Source organism: Chelonia mydas, chromosome 2, assembly GCF_015237465.2.
Source record: "Chelonia mydas isolate rCheMyd1 chromosome 2, rCheMyd1.pri.v2, whole genome shotgun sequence".
NCBI lineage: Eukaryota > Metazoa > Chordata > Testudines > Cheloniidae > Chelonia > Chelonia mydas.
In genome coordinates this window covers 156,717,716-156,740,174 of record NC_057850.1, presented here as the reverse complement: position 1 = coordinate 156,740,174, position 22,459 = coordinate 156,717,716, and the positions used below count along the sequence as shown (strand labels likewise).

The following is a 22,459-nucleotide window of genomic DNA, read 5'->3' as shown; positions in this document are numbered from 1 at the left end:
ATGGCAAAAGGTGGGTAAAACACAGAGCATAAGACATACAATTCTCTCCCAAGGAGTTCAGTCATAAATGTAATTAACAGGTTATTTTTTTAATGAGCGTCATCAGCATGGAAGCATGTCCTCTGGAATGGTGGCCAAAGCATGAAGGGGCATCCAAATGTTTAGCATATCTGGCATGTAAAATACCTTTCAATGCCGGCTACAAAAGTGCCATGGGGACGCCTGTTCTCACTTTCAGGTGACATCGTAAATAAGAAGTGGATAGCACGATCTCCCGTAAATGTAAACAAATTTGTTTGTCTTAGTGATTGACTCAATAAGAAGTAGGACTGAGTGAACTTGTAGGCTCTGAAGTTTTACATTGTTTTGTTTTTGAGTGCAGTTATGTAACAAAAAAAATCTACACTTGTAAGCTGCACTTTCACAATAAAGAGATTGCACTACAGTACTTGTATGAGGTTAATTGAAAAATACTATTTCTTTTGTTTATCATTTTTACAGTGCAAATATTTGTAATAAAAATAATATAAAGTGAGCACTGTACACTTTGTATTCTGTGTTGTAATTGAAATCAATATATTTGAAAATGTAGAAAAACATCCAAAATATTTAATAAATTTCAATTGGTATTCTATTGTTTAACAGTATGATTAAAACTGTGATTAATTACGATTATTTTTTTAATTGCAATTATTTTTTGAGTTAATCGTGTGAGTTAATTGTGACTAATTGACAGCCCTAGTTTAAATCAATGAGAGCTCATGATAAGTGCCTGATTGACAGCACTGAAAGTGAGGTATTGCAGTCTGTGTTTTAGCATGTTTTTGTTATTGTTAACCTGCTGAACTTTGTTTGTGCTGATCTAGGTAGTTTTATTGTAATTCTTCAGGATGCTTAGTTGTTGGCTTTTCCTGGAGAGAAACGGTCCTTTCAGGCTAAGTGAAGTGCAGAAGTTTTGTAGGGGACTGTTATTCATGTGACACCAGCTTATAAAGGCCAGCTTACTTAGCCTGCACTCTTCTAAATATGATCTTAATTCCAGTCTTTTAGTTAACGCTTCTACTCTGGGAATCCAGTTTTCCCACTGACTGACAAAGACAAATGAAACAACCAGAACTATGGAGTGCTGTATGTCCCTTGTTCATAACTTGATGAGGACAGTGATCGTATATTTCATTTCACACAAGGTACATACAAAAAGTTCAAGATTTTCAAAACTGTGTGATTAAAATTAGGTTCCTAAATCCATATTTAGGTCCCAGTCCTGTAACTACTCCACACAAACAGACTCTATAGTCCATGTGGAATCAACAGGAGGTACATGGTCTTATGCACCTAATTATGTGTCCTGTTTTTAATATATGCTGAGCAGCCAGCAGCTCCAAGGTACACTGAATCAGAGTGCAGTCGTACCCCAGTGAAGTCAATGGGCGTTCTGCCATTCATTTCTGTGGGGCAGAATTTCACCCTATTTAGCTATAAATAAATTTGGGAACCCAATTGTGAAAATCTTGACCAAAATCTGTAAAATCAATGCATGAAGCGTAAAGCTGGTACTTATCATACTGATTTATCTTAGCATGTATTTTGTTTCTCTTTCTGTTGTAATATGAGGCATTTTCTTTTGTAAGAGGTATTTGGCAAAGTCTATCCAAAAACCTCCTGATGGGAATTAACAAACCGTACAGGAAGAGCCAAATTGTGCAGCCCTTCCTCACACTGGGGAGCCCTTACTTGGACAAATAATTTCATGCCAGTGGTTCTACTTAAAGAAAGGAGTGCTCAGCAAAAGTGGTGTTGTACATTCAGGTCCTAATTTTGTATACATGAAACAAAATATTCCAGCTATTCTGATTTCTCCTTTGTGAATGAGGCAGCCTTTAGGGTAAAATATTACTTCAGATGAAGAGGGTAGCTTGAACATTTTTGCCTCAAGATTCAGCCAGTATATGCCAAAATTCACCCAAGAGCAAATATTAATGGCAGAGTTAAACCCCGTGGGCAAATTAACATGTAAATATAATGGTTTGTGAAAGAAAACACTGACAGCGCCATTATAGTTAAGGATTTGACAGTGTAAATCATTATACTGTGATCTATGAACCATGGTCTGAAGCCAGCTGCTCTTATACTTCTGTCTGGTACAGGAATAGCAACAAGTGCAGCACTGCTGCTATAGGCATTCCCTCTTAGCAGGAGGTCAGATGTTGGCAAAGGTAATGCTCAACTGATAGCTTGTCAGGTGAAGGAGGTAAGAGGAACACTCTTGATTGGCTGTTTTTCATGCTGCTTGCTTTTGTGTCATTTGAATTTTTGAGGTCAGGGTAACGATGAAAAACTGACACACACACCCCCATCTAGTCTGATTCTAATTATGCTTCTGTCACCGAGGCACCTTGGCCCTGGTCTACACTAGGACTTTAGATCGAATTTAGCAGCGTTAAATCGATGTAAACCTGCACCCGTCCACACGATGAAGCCCTTTATTTCGACTTAAAGGGCTCTTAAAATCGATTTCCTTACTCCACCCCTGACAAGTGGATTAGCGCTTAAATCGGCCTTGCCAGCTCGAATTTGGGGTACTGTGGACACAATTCGACAGTATTGGCCTCCGGGAGCTATCCCAGAGTGCTCCATTGTGACCGCTCTGGACAGCACTCTCAACTCAGATGCACTGGCCAGGTAGACAGGAAAAGAACTGCGAACTTTTGAATCTCATTTCCTGTTTGGCCAGCGTGGCAAGCTGCAGGTGACGATGCAGAGCTCATCAGCAGAGTCCCAGAATCGCAAAAGAGCTCCAGCATGGACTGAACAGGAGGTACGGGATCTGATCGCTGTATGGGGAGAGGAATCCGTGCTATCAGAACTCCGTTCCAGTTTTCGAAATGCCAAAACCTTTGTCAAAATCTCCCAGGGCATGAAGGACAGAGGCCATAACAGGGACCCGAAGCAGTGCCGTGTGAAACTTAAGGAGCTGAGGCAAGCCTACCAGAAAACCAGAGAGGCGAACGGCCGCTCCAGGTCAGAGCCCCAAACATGCAGCTTCTATGATGAGCTGCATGCCATTTTAGGGGGTTCAGCCACCACTACCCCAGCCATGTTGTTTGACTTCTTCAATGGAGATGGAGGCAACACGGAAGCAGGTTTTGGGGATGAAGAAGATGATGATGAGGTTGTAGATAGCTCACAGCAAGCAAGCGGAGAAACCGCTTTTCCCAACATCCAGGAACTGTTTCTCACCCTGGACCTGGAGCCAGTACCCCCCGAACCCACCCAAGGCTGCCTCCTGGACCCAGCAGGCGGAGAAGGGACCTCCGGTGAGTGTACCTTTTAAAATACTATACATGGTTTAAAAGCAAGCATGAGAAAGGATTAATTTGCCCTGGCATTCGCGGCTCTCCTGGATATACTCCCAAAGCCTTTGCAAAAGTTTTCTGGGGAGAGCAGCCTTATTGCGTCCTTCATGGTAGGACACTTTACCACTCCAGGCCAGTAACACATACTTGGGAATCATTGTAGAACAAAGCATTGCAGTGTATGTTTGCTGGCGTTCAAACAACATCCGTTCTTTATCTCTCTGTGTTATCCTCAGGAGAGTGAGATATCATTCATGGTCACCTGGTTGAAATAGGATGCTTTTCTTCAGGGGACACTCAGAGGAGCCCGTTCCTGCTGGGCTGTTTGCCTGTGGCTGAACAGAAATGTTCCCCGCTGTTAGCCACGGGGAGGGGGGAGGGTTGAGGGGATAGCCACGTGGTGGGGGGAGGCAAAATGCGACCTTGTAACGAAAGCACATGTGCTATGTATGTAATGTTAACAGCAAGGTTTACCCTGAAAGAGTGTAGCCACTGTTTTATAAAATATGTCTTTTTAAATACCGCTGTCCCTTTTTTTTTTCTCCACCAGCTGCATGTGTTTCAATGATCACAGGATCTTCTCCTTCCCAGAGGCTAGTGAAGATTAGAAAGAAAAAAAAACGCACTCGTGATGAAATGTTCTCTGAGCTCATGCTGTCCTCCCACACTGACAAAGCACAGATGAATGCGTGGAGGCAAATAATGTCAGAGTGGAGGAAAGCACAAAATGACCGGGAGGAGAGGTGGCAGGCTGAAGAGAGTAAGTGGCGGGCTGAAGAGAGTAAGTGGCAGGCTGAAGACAGGGCTGAAGCTCAAATGTGGTGGCAGCATGATGAGAGGAGGCAGGATTCAATGCTGAGGCTGCTGGAGGATCAAACCAGTATGCGCCAGTGTATGGTTGAGCTGCAGCAAAGGCAGCTGGAGCACAGACTGCCACTACAGCCCCTGTGTAACCAGCCGCCCTCCTCCCCAAGTTCCATAGCCTCCAAACCCAGACGTGCAAGAACGCGGTGGGGGGGCCTCCGGCCAACCAGCCACTCCGCCACAGTGCCCAAAAAAAAGAAGGCTGGCATTCAATAAATTTTAAAGTTGTAAACTTTTAAAGTGCTGTGTGGCATTTTCCTTCCCTCCTCCACCACCCCTCCTGGGCTACCTTGGTAGTCATCCCCCTATTTCTGCGATGAATGAATAAAGAATGCATGAATGTGAAGCAACAATGACTTTATTGCCTCTGCAAGCGGTGATCGAAGGGAGGAGGGGAGGGTGGTTAGCTTACAGGGAAGTAGAGTGAACCAAGGGGCGGGGGGTTTCATCAAGGAGAAACAAAGAGAACTTTCACACTGTAGCCTGGCCAGTCATGAAACTGGTTTTCAAAGCTTCTCTGATGCGTACCGCGCCCTCCTGTGCTCTTCTAACCGTCCTGGTGTCTGGCTGCGCGTAACCAGCAGCCAGGCGATTTGCCTCAACCTCCCACCCCACCATAAACGTCTCCCCCTTACTCTCACAGATATTGTGGAGCACACAGCAAGCAGTAATAACAGTGGGAATATTGGTTTCGCTGAGGTCTAAGCGAGTCAGTAAACTGCGCCAGCGTGCCTTTAAACGTCCAAATGCACATTTTACCACCATTCTGCACTTCCTCAGCCTGTAGTTGAACAGCTCCTGACTACTGTCCAGGCTGCCTGTGTACGGCTTCATGAGCCATGGCATTAAGGGGTAGGCTGGGTCCCCAAGGATAACTATAGGCATTTCAACATCCCCAACAGTTATTTTCTGATCTGGGAATAAAGTCCCTTCCTGCAGCTTTTGAAACAGACCAGAGTTCCTGAAGATGCGAGCGTCATGTACCTTTCCCGGCCATCCCACGTTGATGTTGGTGAAACGTCCCTTGTGATCCACCAGAGCTTGCAGCACTATTGAAAAGTACCCCTTGCGGTTTATGTACTCGGCGGCTTGGTGCTCCGGTGCCAAAATAGGGATATGGGTTCTGTCTATGGCCCCACCACAGTTAGGGAATCCCATTGCAGCAAAGCCATCCACTATGACCTGCACATTTCCCAGGGTCACTACCCTTGATATTAGCAGATCTTTGATTGCGTGGGCTACTTGCATCACAGCAGCCCCAACAGTACATTTGCCCACTCCAAATTGATTCCCAACTGACCGGTAGCTGTCTGGCGTTGCAAGCTTCCACAGGGCTATCGCCACTCGCTTCTCAACTGTGAGGGCTGCTCTCATCTTGGTATTCATACGCTTCAGGGCAGAGGAAAGCAAGTCACAAAGTTCCATGAAAGTGCCCTTACGCATGCGAAAGTTTTGCAGCTACTGGGAATCATCCCAGACCTGCAACACTATGCGGTCCCACCAGTCTGTGCTTGTTTCCCGAGCCCTGAATCGGCATTCCACAGCATGAACCTGCCCCATTAGCACCATGATGCATGCATTGGCAGGGCCCATGCTTTCAGAGAAATCTGTGTCCATGTCCTGATCACTCATGTAACCACGCTGATGTCGCCTACTCGCCCGGTATCACTCTGCCAGGTTCTGGTGCTGCATATACTGCTGGATAATGCGTGTGGTGTTTAATGTGCTCCTAATTGCCAAAGTGAGCTGAGCGGCCTCCATGCTTGCCTTGGTATGGCGTCCGCACAGAAAAAAGGCGCGGAACGATTGTCTGCCGTTGCTCTGACGGAGGGAGGGGCGACTGACGACATGGCTTACAGGGTTGGCTTCAGGGAGCTAAAATCAACAAAGGGGGTGGCTTTACATCAAGGAGTATTTCAGGCAGGACTTCACGGAGGGTTCCAATAAGAAATGGTGCACCTAAGTTATTGTTCTTATTGGAACAAGGAGGTTAGTCTGGCCTCTGATTGATACATGGCTAGATTTACCTCGCTGCACCTTCTCTGTGAGTTACTGCAGTGTGACCTAGAGGAATGAGTCCCCTAGATGGGGGGGGGAAGCAAATGAGTACAAAACAAGTCTGGTCTATTTCTTGTTTTGATCCACTCCATCTATCTTTTACATCTTTGGCTGGCAGCAGACGGTGCAGAAGGACTGCATGCCATCCACATCTCATGGCTGCCCAGCAGAAAATGATGCAATAGGACTACTAGCAATCCGTATCGCCTGCCTGCACACCATAAGATGGTTCAATAGGACTGACTGCAGGACTAAAGAGAATGACCTGGTCAAGTCACTCCAAATTTACTCCCTGCGCCCATGTCTGCCCAGGCGCTCCTGGCCGACGTGGCCAGGAGCACCTCGGACATGACGATGACGCTACCAGTCGTATTGTACCGTCTGCTGCCACAAGGCAGTGGGTTGCTGCTACTGTGTAGCAATGCCATACCGCGTCTGCCAGCACCCAGGAGACATACGGTGACAGTGAGCTGAGCGGGCTCCATGCTTGCTGTGGCATGGTGTCTGCACAGGTAACTCAGGAAAAAAGGCGCGAAACGATTGTCTGCCCTTGCTTTCACGGAGGGAGGGAGGGAACGGGGGCCTGACGATATGTACCCAGAACGACCCGCGACAATATTTTAGCCCCATCAGGCATTGGGATCTCAACCCAGAATTCCAATGGGCAGCGGAGACTGCGGGAACTGTGGGATAGCTACCCTCAGTGCAACGCTCCGGAAGTCGACTCTAGCCTCGGTACTGTGGAAGCACTGCACCGAGTTAATGCACTTAATGCACTTAGACCATTTTCTGTGGGGACACACACACTCGAATATATAAAACCGATGTCTAAAAAACTGACTTCTATAAATTCGACCTAATTTCGTAGTGTAGACATACCCTTAATATTAGTTAAAGACAGCTGCCCGCTGTGTTGATGTTGCATTCTACATGCTTTGAGAGTAGTTGAATGCCTGTCAGAGGTTTCAGAAAAGGGTTTCAAATGCTGCCATCTTCCTGCAATATTAGTAGATCAAGCTTTGAATATAACATAATCAATGCAAGAGTAATAAACTTTGGACCTGATCCTTGGTTCCATTGAAGCAATTGGCAAAACTCCTCTTGGCTTCAATGGGATAGCATTTGGCATTTTTAACCTAGATAGTTTATATTAAGATTATTGTACTTCACCTCAGCAGTGCCACTGAAACCCTTTTTTTCCTACAGTAGCGGCATTCAGTTTTCTTCTGACTCCAAAATATACTAATGTTAAAAAAACAAACCAACAAAAATCCATAGAGCATCCCTATAGAATTTAAAAAAGAGAAGCTTTGCAACTAGAAAAGTGAGTGGAATATGAGAACATTAGAAAGTTCCTTGCCATTCATGGTGTTGCAGTTCAAGTGATATCTCTTTTGTATATAACATACCATAATGGCATTCTTCAGTAAGTCAGATGTAGAACTGGACCAGCTGCTATAAAGAATGAGAAACTGAATATTAATGAATGAGAAACTGGTATATTATTTGAGAGGAATGTAATGTAGCTAATGAGTTTATATTTGGGCTATGGTTTATAGTGGGGCTTAAGCATGACTTGTAATATTCATCTCCCAGTCTGCTCTCTGGATCAAAACTATATATCTTATGCAATGCTAATGATTCCCCATTTTTCCATTAATGGATAATTCATATAACAGCATCTTAAAACTACAATTTTTAACTTCTGAGTAGTTCTAAACTGTATCCTGTTTATTTTTTTTATTAGACTTATTTTTAACTTAGTTTACATCCTTAATTTTCTTGTTAAGTAGGTGCCTTGCAAATTACTGTCCGCTTTTCAATCAAAATATTTTATTTTTGGCTTTTAATATTACGACACCTTGATTCACTGTGTGGTGCTTTAAGCCAAAGTGACACAGTTTCATGCAAAACAAACTGACCGTTGGTATGATATGGGAGAATAGCATACACAAGTGTCTGTGGGGGCAGCACCGCAGCAGTGCTCTACCTGGGTCTAGAAAAGAATGGGACAGTCTTTAGGATTTTTTTTAAAATAGATATAAGTATGGAAAACAAATCCATGCATTAATAATCCCTTCGTGCTAACATCTGTATGATTTTTAATGTCCTGAATACTTAGCTACTTAGCTAGTGCAAAGAGTTCATTTAACGTTCTGCAGCAAGCTTACTCATTTTTTGATAGATTTAGGGTGGGTAAGATGGTTTCTCATGTCGTGCCTGAACTACTTCTGTCTTTTTTTCCCTTCCATTTCTAACATTTTTGGGTTTGGTGTTTTGGGGCGACTTATCTCTTTTTCTCTTCCACCTTCCCTCTTTCTGTCCCATTGCATGCCTCTTTCCTTGGTTTGATCTCAGAGAGGAGAAGGAGTATGAAGAAGAAGAAGAGGAGCCACCAGTCACAGAGCCTAATACTGAGGATGAGGGGGAGGAAGAGGCCACTAGGCAGGTCAAACCCAGGTACCAGGCTTCAGTGTCCCTCCCCTCACCTTTCCTGACCTCACCACCAATATTTGCAGCATGAATTCACCTTACTGATTTATAGTACTCAACTATCCTGGAAAACGTATTCCTACTTTTCATTTTAAAAAGTACCTTCGGAAAAGCCTTTTGAATCAACAAAGCCTTGTTCATATTTATGAAAATATTTAAATGCATTTAATTATAAAAATCCAATAGATTGCAAACTAGCTACACTAATTTGGTTCAGAAGATTTAACAAGCAGAGCTGATGATGGAATTTTAAGCATGTGCCTAATTTCATCCCTTTCAGCAAAGCAATTCATTGCATGCTGAAGTACTTTGCTGAGCTGGGGCCTCTGTGAACCTCTTCCTGAGCATCCTTTGTTAGTGTTTCCATGATCCATCATCACAGACAAAAATGTGCCTTTTTCAGGGTTATAATTTTTTTTATGAATCGTTACTGATATAAAAATATTACCATTTCTGGAATATTGCCAACTAGTTATTTTAGAATTTTTAACAAATTTTATAGGGGAAAAATATTTAACTGACGGACAAAGCTGGACACAGGCATGCATTTGCATGTATATATGTAAACAGACTCTAGCTATCAATATTACATGTTCACATGTAATATTTTCCATTTGTTTTCTGAGGTTCATATGGATTTGGCCAATGGTAACTTTATCCTAATAAATAAATCAGAAAAAGAAAATATGCTTTCTCTTCTAGACAGCCATTTGATTTAAGTTAAAATGTTTGGCTCTGCAATTCTGCAAAATGAGATTGGATTTTTTTTTAACTTAACCGCACTCATACAGACTTCTACAACGCTGAAGGAGGAAAGGAAACTGTTTAATGTGCAAATTCCAAAGAAAATATTGTAATGTTGTTATTAATGTCTTCCAGTCTGCAAATCTAGCCAATGGCCTTCTGAAAATTTAAAATTAAGTGATAATTTCCTCAAATCCAATGCTTAAAAGTAGGAGCAAAAAACTCAGTTATTTAATTACCTGAATATAAAACAATATTATGTAAAGAGGTGTAATTGACAAGTCATATACGGCATGTTTTTACTTATGTAACTTTCATACTTTTAAAATAATATCTACTTTGATATGGCAAAAGTGATATTCAGATCGTTGTTCAAAATACCACCTTTTAACTGCCTTTGTAAAATAACGGGGTGTGACCCCCTCCGGCTCCTATGCAGAGGTATGGTGAGGCAATTCTGCATGCTGCCGGTCCGCAGGCGCTTCCCCTGCAGCTCCCATTAGCCATGGTTCCCGGCCAATGGAAGCTGCAGGGGCTGCACTTGGGGCAGGGGCAGCATGTGGAGCCCCCTGGCTGCCACTACGTGTAGGAGCTGCTTCCGGGAGCCACGCGGAGCAGGGGCCAACCCCTGACCCCACTCTCCAGCTGAAGCGCTTGAGCAGGGCAAGGCCCGGACATCTGAAAGGCCAGACGCGGTCCCCGGGCCATAGTTTGCACACCCCGTGCTACACAGTTGGAGTTCAGAGGGGCAGGGGTGGTGAAATCAACCCACCAATCTAGTAACCCAGCTCAGGGCTGCAATGCCAGCCCCCCATAGTTGCTATTCCAGCCTATGGGCTCTGGATGTCAAGGCTAACCCTGCACAAATGCAGATCCCATGGTTCCTTGCCTGTCCTGCCTCTGGTCCTCATTTATTACAATAACACTAAGCTACGCAGGGCCAATGCAAAGATCCCTTTCTACTGCCCTTGGAGCACAGGCATCTACGCACAACTGATCTGCTTGCAATTCCCTCATGCAGCCCCCATGTAGTGATTAAATGAGGTAAAAGCCTTGTGCTGACACTCTTATAGTGAGAACTGTCATGGAAGTACTTAAAGAGGTACATAAGCACACTGATAGCACATTGCTTTTAAATCTACTGTTGGGTTTTGTTTTGATAGAAGAATACTGATTTGGGTCATTTTGGGCTTCATCTCTGGTAAATGAGTGTTATATAATAATACCTGCTCTGTTATAGCGCTTTGTGTCAGTAGATCTCCACATACTTATATAAACATGTAATATGAAAATACAGGATGGTATTGAGATAGCAGGCTGTTAGACTTGGGCATACATCATAAATTACCTGTTCTTTGGGCCAGATCATCCAATATGGTAAGGCTGCTTTTGGGCTTAACTGGTCACTTGAGGATAGTATACAGAACTGTAGTGAAAAAGACTCATGAAAACTAGATTCCAGGTTCTGAATTTCCATGGGTTCAATCCCTTCCCTTCCTCTAAACCAAATCTAAACATTCCTCATTTTTTCCAGCCCTAAGAAGAATCCCTCTAGGATACAAAGCTTTGAGCTTCCTAGCTTTTTAAAAGTGATGGCAATTGGCTACATTTGGGAAGTTGTTGTTTTTGTTTGACTCTGCTGGATTCCCGCCCCCCCCCCAACTATGTGATCTTTGATCCTTTCTCTCCTTATCCTGCTTTGCCTTTTCTCTCTTTCCCTCCTCACCACACCCTCCCTTGCAGTGAGGTCCCAGACGTAAACCTGGTTGCAAATGAAAAGCTGCAGAATGAGAATCAGAGTTCTGATTCTTCAACCGTCTCAAGTGCAGTTTCTCAAGCCGAGAGGCCTCCCTCATGCTCTAAAGCCAAGAGTCCGCCCAGCAGCTCATCTTCTGTGCCTGATTCATCTGTCTCACTCCATTATTCTGTTTATTCATCACCATCCTCTCCTGCACTTAACTCCTCCCAAAATTCATCAGCATCTATTACTCCAAAGGCATCTCCAACTGTAGAGAAATTGCCTTATGTACCACATAGCCCTTTTCACCTTTTCTCCTATGACTTTGAAGAGTCTCCAGCAACTGTTACAGAAAAGGAAGCAGAGGTTATCAGGGAAAACAGGTAGATTTTATGCAGCTGGCATTCATTTTTAGATGAATTAATAACATCTTTCTAGAGTTTTATTGTACTATTTACATGCTCTTTGTGTTGCATTGTTCCTAGAACATACTGTATTAGTTTTAGTCATGTTAGCCTATATTTTAACATGATTGATTCTCCCTCCTTGGTCTTCGATACTCTTATTTCATCCTGTTTCTCTTCAAGATACATAGTTAATAACTGGCCTCTTCTAAGTGACAATAAAAAAAACATGATAAAAGCATCTTTTGGGGAAAAGGCTTATGGGCATCCATTTTGCTTTCATTTATGTTGTATTATTTTCAGGAGTAATTTCAAGGAAATCATTAAAAAGAAAAGGACTATTTGTAGCACCTTAGAGACTAACAAATTTATTTGAGCATCAGGAAATCACTGGCGTTATACTGATGTAAAAGCTGTGTGAGATCAACATCAGGCTCTAGAAATTTTAGGGTGAAATCCTGGTTCTGCTGAAATCAGTGACAAAACTCCCATTGATTTTGGTGGGGCTGGGATTTCACCTCCAGTGCTCTTGCATTGCACTGCTTAAGTACAGACACAGCCATAGCTTTTCTTTCTGCCGTTTCAAGTTGTCTGTGTCACAAGAGATGTATAATAGGTTTAATCCTAAAAAGCTATCATACAAGTGAAAATAGGGAAACAGCCATACTTTAATTTAAAACTTCCAGATACACACTGGAATGAGATTTAATAAGCCACTTACAGTATTATAGGTTTATAATATAATTGATTATTCGCAACACTTCGAGGTTTACCAGCCGATTAGCAGTTATACTGCCCTTACTGAGCATAGTAGTAAATCCTCAATGCACATGTTTTCAATAAGAAATTGGTAAATATTTTGCATATAGTAAAAGTCTTAGCAAATAAAATATTTAGATTTATTTGGATTGTTATTTTGTTATGCAAAATCATTAAGTCTGACAAGTTACTGCAGATTCTTATCCCCTACTTATCTCTCTTTATTATATGATGCTTACTGAAAGTTATGCAGATTTTTATCTTTGCAATGGGATAGGGAGTGGATGATTTTCAGTTTCATACCCAAGCTGACATCATTTGCTTCTGACAGACTACAGATGCCAAGGTCTCTCTTCACTAGTTAGTATGCTTTGTACCCTCCAAACACTCTAAAAGGAATTGAGTGATACTATTCCACCACTCAACACTTGGAATATAAAGAGCACTTCCCTTTTTCAAAGGATTTTCCCTTCCCTTTCACAAGGATCATTTAACCCTCCCAACATCCCATGAGAGAGAAGTAAGTAGTGTTATCTAAATATCTTAGATGTAGAAACCGAGGCAGAGGAGTGGTTACTTGTTCGTGGCCACCAATTTAATCTGTATCTGAGCGAAGACCAGTGGCAACTTTAGGCCTATGTGACCAAAGAGGCCTTATGCTGTACAGACACATAACCCCTCAACCAGAGTACTATTTCCGTTTCCCATTCTATTCTCCTGCCAAGGCGCTGTGACAGAGGTTGAATTCCCAAACTGGTCTTTGCTTTTCCCTGCTTAGAAAGGTGAATTTCAATTATTTTCCTTGGATTGCTGCTCCATTTGGAGTAGTACAAAGCCTTGCAAATAGGTGTTTGGGAGTGCTTTAAGACATGCACGATGGGTATGGAGATGGGGAGATGGAGAGGAAATATGATACACTCTGTTCATAGCAAGGTCCCTCCCATAAAAGATTCCTAGCTTAAATATACTCTAACTGTATACCTCTAGCCTATGGCAATCAGTACTTCAGGCTGCAGCCCAAAGAATGAAGTTTGGACATTTGTAGAAAGCAGTTTTCCATAAGCAAATGACAGGAGTTAATCTGAGCTGAAAAAGACACCTAGGTTTTCAAGTAACATGCCTGAATGAAGTGAAATTATGCAATACTAGCATTTTGAGGGGGGGAAGAGGAGTGATAAAATAAATGAAGTATATTTAATCTAATGAGCTGTTAAATAGAAAATGACACTAGGCTTTTCTTTCATGAAGTTTTGTCATTTGGGCTGGTTGGCTTCCTGGAATAATTTAACTACCATCTGGCATACAGTCCCAATGGAAAAGGTGCATCTCTTCCAAAAAGTAGAAAGAAAGGTTAAAACTTTTCCAAAGCCAGCACCCATGACATGTCAGTTACATATGATGGTGGAGCGGTGAAAAGACACATGAAAGCTGTGCAGCTGCCTTTTCTGCTCAGTAGAAAAGCCAGGATGAAAACATTGATACTAAGGGCTCTGGGGAGGTGACCATTCCAAGAGCCCTGGAAACAATTTCTCTTTGATCAACAAGCTAACGTTGAAGTCAAGCATTTTTTTAATGGAGTGAATGGATGGTAGAAATTCCTAAAGCCGTGCTTCCAGAGACATGTCTTTTTTAACTGTGGCTATGATTTTTTACAGACATCATAAGAAATGGCACATAAGCTATGACTTATGCTGGGGAAGAAGGGGTGGAGAAAGAAAATACTTCGTTTTAATTGAAAAGAATTTGGATGCTTTTCATTTACAGCAGAAACATTAGCCAATCATTTGAGTCCATGTTCTGACAATGGCTGGGGAATAGCGGTGTTTTCCTTTAGTTCACTTGGAATGAATACTGCTGACATTGATCTTTTCGGTTTCTTTCCTGGTGTTTGATTATCAGCTCCCAAACCAGCTAATACATTTCTGAGTAACTGAGCAGTCAATTAGGTATTCCAGTGAACAGCTGTCACTTTAAAGGAACATTGTAATCCTTCTTTGAATCTCCATACCAGTAGTTTAAAACATACAATATTAACTGTGTCCTTGTGATGGGTTATATTAAAATGAGATGATATGCTACTTTTTTTCAAAGGTGGGGATGTGGCTGGAAGTTCATGGAGTTCTGGGGTACAACATCCTTTGATCCCCTTTATGAGTAAAGAGGGTTTGCTGCCGCATGTCTGCTTGCTGATTATTTTCTTTCTTTCTCTTTGTCTCTCCCTTTCTCTGCCTGCCTCCTATTCTTCTGGTAACTTCAGAAACAGTAGCTATGGCAACAACTCTTATTCCTCTACAACACCTTATTCTGGACTAAGTGCACCTACAACACCCATTTCTCGTTATGGGACAACTCTCTCACCACCTCAGGAGACCAAATCTGAAAGGTTTGTAAGAAAGTTCTTAGTAATTAAATCTGCATTTTGAAATTATCCCGGCATATAGAGAGTAGAGGAAATAATGGTTGTGGCTGTGTATGTCAGTGTGTCTGAATTTTAAACATTTGTCCTAGTCAGGTCTGTTTTAACACTTATGGATAGAATTTACCAAAAGCAAGAAAAAAATTTTCCCTCACTCTTTCTAAGTGGATTGTTTGTTGTGTTATTTTTAATGGCCAGATCTATTTCCATCCCATCACTGCTGCTTCCATCTAGAATTGTTACAACAGAGTTAAGTACTTGAAGGGTTTTTAGAACAAATTTTATTTCTCCCAGTTTTTGAAATATTTTTCCACAATTCTAGTTTCATTTACACTGAAGCAAATTCAGATTAACATCATCAAAGTCTAAAATGTCCAAATTTCCCATGGTATAATTTTGGCCCTTCATTTTCTTGAAAATGCATAATTTATCTTATTGCTTTTAAATCACAAGCAAAATGTTTTCCATAATATGTCAGGGTGACACATACTAACCTACCAACTAGCTTTAAAAAAAATAAGTCTATGAGCTATCAAAATACCACGATAAATTATGGTCCACTAAGGTATGTAGAAAAAAAATATTAAAAAAAGAATGTTATGGATACATGCAAGAAATTCCACTTGGCAAGAGGTTTAGACCACCAGAAATTAACTGACTGTTACTGCTTGAAAGTAAACGACAACTCCAAAGGATATCATGCTGGGTTAAAGAGGGAGAGGTAGGAGATTTTAATTATGCAGCTGTCAAGACGGGTTAATCTTAAATAATTTCCAGCCGGGCTTGATGGGCTCAGATTCACATGTTGCCAGATTGGCCTTTAATTCTTCAAAAGCCTTCTGCAAGTTAGCAGTTTACAGGGGCCTAGTTTACCCTAAACCTCAACTCTAAACTTGGCCATTAGCCTCTGCTTTGGTTAGTGCAGACTTTTGCTCCTTCTGTGAATTTGTTCGAGCTTTTTACTAGCCACTGTACCTGTGTTTTAACATACCAAAATATGTTACCCAGGGTCTTTTGTTTATGTGCCACTGAATTTACATTTCAAAGTCATCTTTTGAGTTTAATTGTTTCCTCTTTAATTTTCCTCAGTGTTCCCTTTGTTATATTTTTAATTGCTTATTTCACTGAATCTTTCCACCGTCTGGTGTAAGTGGTTCCACAGTCTGTAAGTGTTTCCAACCACAAGGTATTGATTTAATCCTGCTTTCAAGTGAGTAATTACATTAAATATAACCATGGTGAAAGGCACAGTTTTTCATTTGCTCATCTTCCTATAGGAACTTAGCTGGATTTATCTTTCGCAGTCTGGGTCAAATCATTGTCATGTGAAACCAGAACAAAAGACTCCATACAACCACTGTCACTCTTTTATCTCTTAGAAACAGAGATTCAAATCAGCCAAAGTTACAAGTATTCCAGTTCTTTTGAGGTTTTTGATTAATAAACTTGTGTAAGAACAATTGTTTTTGTTCTCCAGTTGCTTGTTGAACAGATTTAATGAGGACAGTTAATACTTGGCTTGCATATGTAGTAGACATTGCGATTAGGGCTGTGCAAAACTGCCTGAACACCTGAAGCTAGGTCAAATTTGAAATTAGGACTCAATGTAAAAGTGACCCTCGGAGGCCTTTTCTTGATGAGGAAGAGTGGTCCCAGTGTACTTGTGCTTAGATTACACGTGCTCGTTCAGTTTGACCCTAAACTTGACCTTTTCCTGTTACAGATGCAGAGCAATGCCTTTAGCTTGATTTTAGTAGATTGAGTTGTATCATAGGCACTAGCAAAGACTACTTCAAAGAGTTAAAAGCAGCTTTTTTATGAGTACAGTGTAGAGCAGCTAAACAGGAATTGAATGCAAACATTTCACAAAGGGAACATCCCTTCATTTCTATCCTGTAATTACATGTGTATTTGTGTCCATATATATTATATGTAGGTCTGTAAAATTAGCACTCCTTTTGAGTCCAGCAGTACAGAGCTCATGACAGCAGAAAAATATGTAATTACATTTTTTACATGAAAAAACTAATAACTTAAAATAACACATCCATGCGTAAATGTTATGACTTAAAATATACCTCTGGACCTTCCAGGAGTAGAATCAAGCCCTGTCCCACTGGGACATGGAGTTATCTCCTCTTTCCAATGACATAAATCTATTTCTAGCCCTATCAGGCGTTAACCTGTCTCTGATGCTGGACTGAATATTGCCTGTGGTGAGTGTAAATTGGGTTGGGAGGGAAAAAAAGGTTCAGTGTCAGGATATCCAAAAATACAGTGGCCCTTTGAAGATGCTCATGAGTTTGAAATGTTAGACGTGGACCTTGGGCAGCGTGCAAGTGGCTCAGAGTATGTGATGCATTTATTTTATCTCCTGGCTCTGCAATTCATCACATGGATGTGTCTTCTACATATGGCATGTGTATATTATAATTTCAGCAATAAAAGAAGCATTCAACCCTTCATTTTGAGACATGATTACACAGGTCAAAATTCATCCCCTTTGAAGAAAATTATGCAACAAAAAATCTCTCTTATCTCTAGGCACGAAATACTAATTGTTACCCTTCATGAAACATTCATTTCTTTTGGGCATCTGGCTGTGGAAGGGCTGCACAGATCTACAAATGTGAAACCCAGTTGTACAAATAGATTTTAACTCTTACCAGTATGGCAACTCATGAGAAGGACACAAAGGGGGCACCACCTAACGGGGGAGCATGTGACCCCCCTGTGACGTCACATGTGACTCCTCCTCGCCCACATCCCAGGGTCATGCTCTCCCCGTCCCTTCCCCATCCCACGTTACCTGGGTGGGAGGCTCTGTCCTCCTGCTGCGCTGGCTTTCCCTGGCATTCGGCTGCTCTTCCTGGCAGCCAGGCCCCAGAGCCACTCCCGAATGCTGTCCGGTGCAGCACAGCAGCTGCCTAGGAGAGTGCCTGGTTCTCCCAGGCAGCCACAGTGCAGAGTCCCAGACAGTGTGGCCGGAAGAGGAGGGGCTCTGACCTTCCGGCTCTGGTCCCGCCTCTTCCTCTCCCGGCCCGGGCCGGCAGGGGAACTTGAGCCTGGGGAGGGTTACTTGTAGAGCCCTGCGCGGATACAAATTTATATCCGTGGATGTGGATATCCGTAGATAGAAGTCGGTATCTGCTGAACCGCAGCACCCTCCTGGGAACCGCAGTGGTGAAAGGAGCAGAATGTGGGGCCTCTGGGGGGCCCCATGCCAGCAGCTCCTCCGGCGTGGCATTACCATCCCCAGCCCCACCCCATCCCTTCCATGTAGCTGCTTCTCCTGTCTGGGGTCCTTTCACCGCTGCGGCTCCCGGGAGAGCAAGCCCTGCGGTGTTCAGTGGATACCAAATGTGTCTTTCTGATATGGTGTAACAGCAATAAATGTCTTAATGGTATAGCCTACCTGACCATACCAGCTTTCTTGCACCACTGGTGAAACCTTTGGTCATTGTTCAGCCAATAGCTTGACAAATATCTGAGTCCAAACCTAAGTCTTTGTTTCTTGTATTGTGTATGAGCTTTAGTTCTAGCTATTTCATTACTAGAAATTACACTGATGGACAAATTAGTCATCACAAAGTACAGGAGCCTTTTCCCGGTTTTGTAAGCAGTTTGCATTTTGTTGAGTTGCCTGGCCTCTGGTGTTCTGAAACAATAAGAAAAAATATTTTAAACTTATGTCAATAACTAGTATTAAATTTGGGTTAATTATCAAATGAAATATTAAACATCAAAAAGGAGAAGAATGTATATTTATGTATACTACAAATAATAATAAAACCCCTTTCTGAATGAGTGTAATGCACTCAGAGCTTTGCGGGGACCCGATCCTGTGAATTTTTATGAACAAGAGTAAGGATTATTCATATGACTAAAGATTCTAGTATGGACCTGTATAGTATATAACACCTCCTGCCATGTATGTGGGAGCTGCACAAAATTAAAAACAAGAATAATTAAAATATATTGAACTCAAAGGACTACAAAGAAGCAAACACCGTCCCAAAATAAAAGCGAAAGAAAGAGTCAGAATAAATCTAAAAAGCAGGAGTGGGTAATATAGCAAGGATGAAATTGTCAAAGAATAATTGATTTGCACAGAAAGAATAACTTACATTTATGGAGACTTGCCCTGCAAGGTCCTGAGCACCCTGGCCTTCATCTAGCAAAGCACTCAAGCTTAGCTTTAAGCATGTACTAAACTGCTTTGCTGGTTTGCAGCCAGAGTGCCCAGGACCTTGCAGGATGAAGCCATAAAAGTCTTTGAGGGAGTGTTACAGATCAATGTGATTATCCTGGATTTATGGATTTTATATGTGAACCTCAGGTGGAGGTTAGAGTTGTGAAAAATGCATGTATCCAACAGCTTCCTTTTGCCTATTGAATGCACCCCTTTATATGCAATTATTTATTGAAATATTTTAAGCCTCCAGTTTGTTATGATGTAGCATACACAGATTTTCAGGGTTTGGGATTGAATTTAAGTCAAGCACATGATTTCTGGGTGCTCTGCCATTCCAGGTGTACACACCATGTTACTCCAGTGACAGGTCTACTCTAAGCAGGGCAGAATCATGTTTTTCTTATGGAATCGTGAAATTCATAACTTGCAAAGATGCACGTGGAGGGATCTAAGGATGGAATTTTGCTTATTGGACAGTGGGCTGTAATGTATGTTACACTAATCACCAACTAATTAGTTCAAAGTACCATGGAACTTTTCAGTAACCTCCATCTGAGGTATTCGTGTGAGATTATGTAGATGCTGTTTCCTATCTCCTGACGGTAAAAATTTGAAAATAAAAGAAGCTTGGTAAGCAGATACAATTAATAGTTAACTCCAAGGTGAGTTTTTTGCTTTCAGTTTATGGTTTCAGAGTTATCAAAGGACAGCATAAATGATCTCCTCTATATCCTTATTTTTTATCTCGTTTAGGGGAGAATTATCCAACAAGCACTTCATATGTGATTGCTGATACAATTTATCTGACCTTAAAGAACAAGAAATAAGGAGAGAAGCATTTATCTCGGTGCTATCTAGCATGATTCAGTCTGAGTTTGATTCAGTTGATGGACCTTTCAGAACGTGGGCTGCATTTTGCCTATGAAAACGAGAGCTACACCTTGAGTTTGAAAGAAGAGTAATTGACATTCCTGTTTTTAAAACCATTCTTTGCCTAAAATCTACTGAACAAAAACATTTGTATAATTCAGTGCAATAGTATAATTCAGTGCAATTCGGGCTCAGAGGGCTCTGGCTGCAGAGCTGTAATATTGCAGTGCAAATCTTCGGACTTAGGCTGGGGCCTGGGCTTTGCAACCCTCCCCGCCCTCCCCCCCCCCGTAGAGTCCCAGAGCTCAGGCTCCACCCCAAGCCTGAATGTCTACACCACAATTTTACAACTCTGTAGCCGAAGCCTGAGTCAGCTAACCCTGGCCAGCTGCAGGTGTTTAATTGCTATGTAGAGGTACCTACACTCTTTTACCTGTGATCTCACCACTGGAGACTGAAGGTGGAGACAGATGGGTTTATAATAGGGGGAAAGTCATGCCCTTGCTCTAAAAATCAAGGATGGTTAACTGGTGACCCAGGGGCTGCATCCAGCCCACCTGATCATTTTATTAGCCCACCCGTAGGTGGCCAGTGAAAATATTCGGGGGAAGGGGGTTGAGTAGGGGCACAGCCACAGGTGAGCCTGAGTGGCTGGTAGCACCCATGCCCACCCAATTCTGAGCAACACACACACTGCTTGTAGTGAGGTCACTTGCAGGGAGTGTGGAGCAGAGCGAAGCCAGGACTGGAAGCCTGAGCCAATGTGCTGGGTCGCAGCACCACTCAATGGCCCAACCACTTCTCCATCACTCACAGAGGGGAGGGGGCTCTGTCCCACACCTTCTGGCTCTTGTTGCTGTCATTGGTTCCCAGTTTCCACCGCCAAACTGACTGTGGCCAATCCCTCCTCGCCCAGCGTGGGAAGGTTGGGGCACATCTCTACCAGGTGTGCAGGGACAGTAATCAATGCCAACAGACCCTTCCTGAGCGTCCTCCCTGCTGGCATGACAGAGGGGCAGCTGGACCAAATGTGAGTGGCACTGTGACCTGGCACACGGGTCATGCTGCTGCCAGTCCCCGCCTCTGCTTTACTCCTCCATGGACACAGACTCTGCCACATGGGGAACCCATGCGCCTGGCCACCCATTGACATAGGCTCCAGCTCCATCCCATGCCACTCCGCTCTGGTTACGTCTTCCCCATTGACAGAGGTGTGCGCTCCCCCCTCTGGTGGAGGGCTTGGCCAGAACCTGATTGGCTTTGAGCTCCCCCACAATCAGCCAATGGGAAGGCACTAACTGGAGCTGGGTAACGTGGGGCAGAGTCAGAACAGGTGCTGATGGGGAGGCGGAGCCAGGTGGAGAGTACGAGGCAGCAGCCGTTTTACTAAAAGACACAGCGCAGTCTGAATATTTTTTTCTACATGGCTCGCTACAGGGTTTTAATGGCTTCTGTGGCCCTCTACTACCTTACAGTTGCCATCCCTGTTCTGAATCATAGTGAAGTTGTGGTACGAAACCCATCACTGTCAAATAAGCCTTCTCAGCTGCTTGTAAGTATATCTCAGTGACAGGATACTTTTGTTGGTACTTATGGTTATAATCAGTGAAATCTGCAGTGAAATAGGATTAAATTCTGTGGCAAGAACTACATTCTTTTTTAAGCTGATTGCCATAGCACCTTAGAGCCAACCAAGAGAGAGGCTCCGTGGTGCTAGGCACTGTACAAACACAGAGTCATAGATGGCCCCTTCCCCAAAGAGCTTGCATTCTAACTAGACAAGACAGACACAGGGTTGGGGAAGGGGTAGAACACACAAGCAGAATGAACAGTGTGATGGCAGCAAACAGCATGTTATTCCACAATTTCTTTCTTTATGTATGTATGTATGTATTTGGGAGAGAAGGTTAGTTTGAGGTGGACAGACTAAAGGGGAAAAAACGGGGAAGGGAAGAGGGATGAGGGGAAAGGGGCAGGTGTAGACTGAAGTTGAAATTCAGATACTGTGAGGGAGGTGGGCAGGAGGGTTGGAGGAAGCAGCCAATGATCACAGATTAGAGTAAGCCTAGTCAAAACTGTAGAAAGTTCTCTGACTGTCCAAAGGACCGAAGGTCCCTGCTTTGGCTGCTTCTGCCCCTACCAGCTGGAGTGTCTGATGGTTCCTCTCTGCAGCCCAGATGGCACATGAGAGGGGAGGCACCATCTAGGTTCTACTGCCCCCCCAGTGTGTGTGTGGGTGGGTCTCCCTTGCACAGTTCTGGACCCATTTTTATACCTCCCTTTCGTCCCCTGCAAAATAGTAGTCCTAGCTTTGGATACTTCTGCCCCTGGTGGCTGGATGTTCTGCACCAATATTATAGAGTCATAGGTTTTAACAGCAAAAGGTAACATCATGATCATGTAGTCTGACTCCTGCACATTATATGCCACAGAACCTCACCCACCCACACCTGTAATAGACTTATAACTTCTGGCTGAGTTACTGAAGTCCACAAATCGTGATATAAAGACTTTGAGTTACAGCGACTCCACCATTTTACTCTACTTTAAACCAGTAAGTGC

General features: G+C 42.9%; 1 protein-coding gene across 5 annotated transcripts in view; it reads left to right on the top strand.

Moving 5' to 3' along the window:
* FHOD3 (formin homology 2 domain containing 3) overlaps positions 1-22,459 on the top strand; it is a 611,741-nt gene that overhangs the window by 465,857 nt on the left and 123,425 nt on the right. For 3 of the 5 annotated variants that reach the window (XM_043540433.1, XM_037889933.2, XM_037889931.2), the window contains exon 11: positions 14,674-14,799. The exons of 1 other annotated variant lie outside the window; for it this stretch is intronic. In XM_043540433.1, coding sequence (XP_043396368.1) covers positions 14,674-14,799 — 126 coding nt within the window. Of the gene's footprint in view, positions 1-8,636; positions 8,739-11,258; positions 11,637-14,673; positions 14,800-22,459 lie in introns of all 5 variants that reach the window. One more of the 5 variants, XM_037889932.2, reaches the window with a different exon arrangement.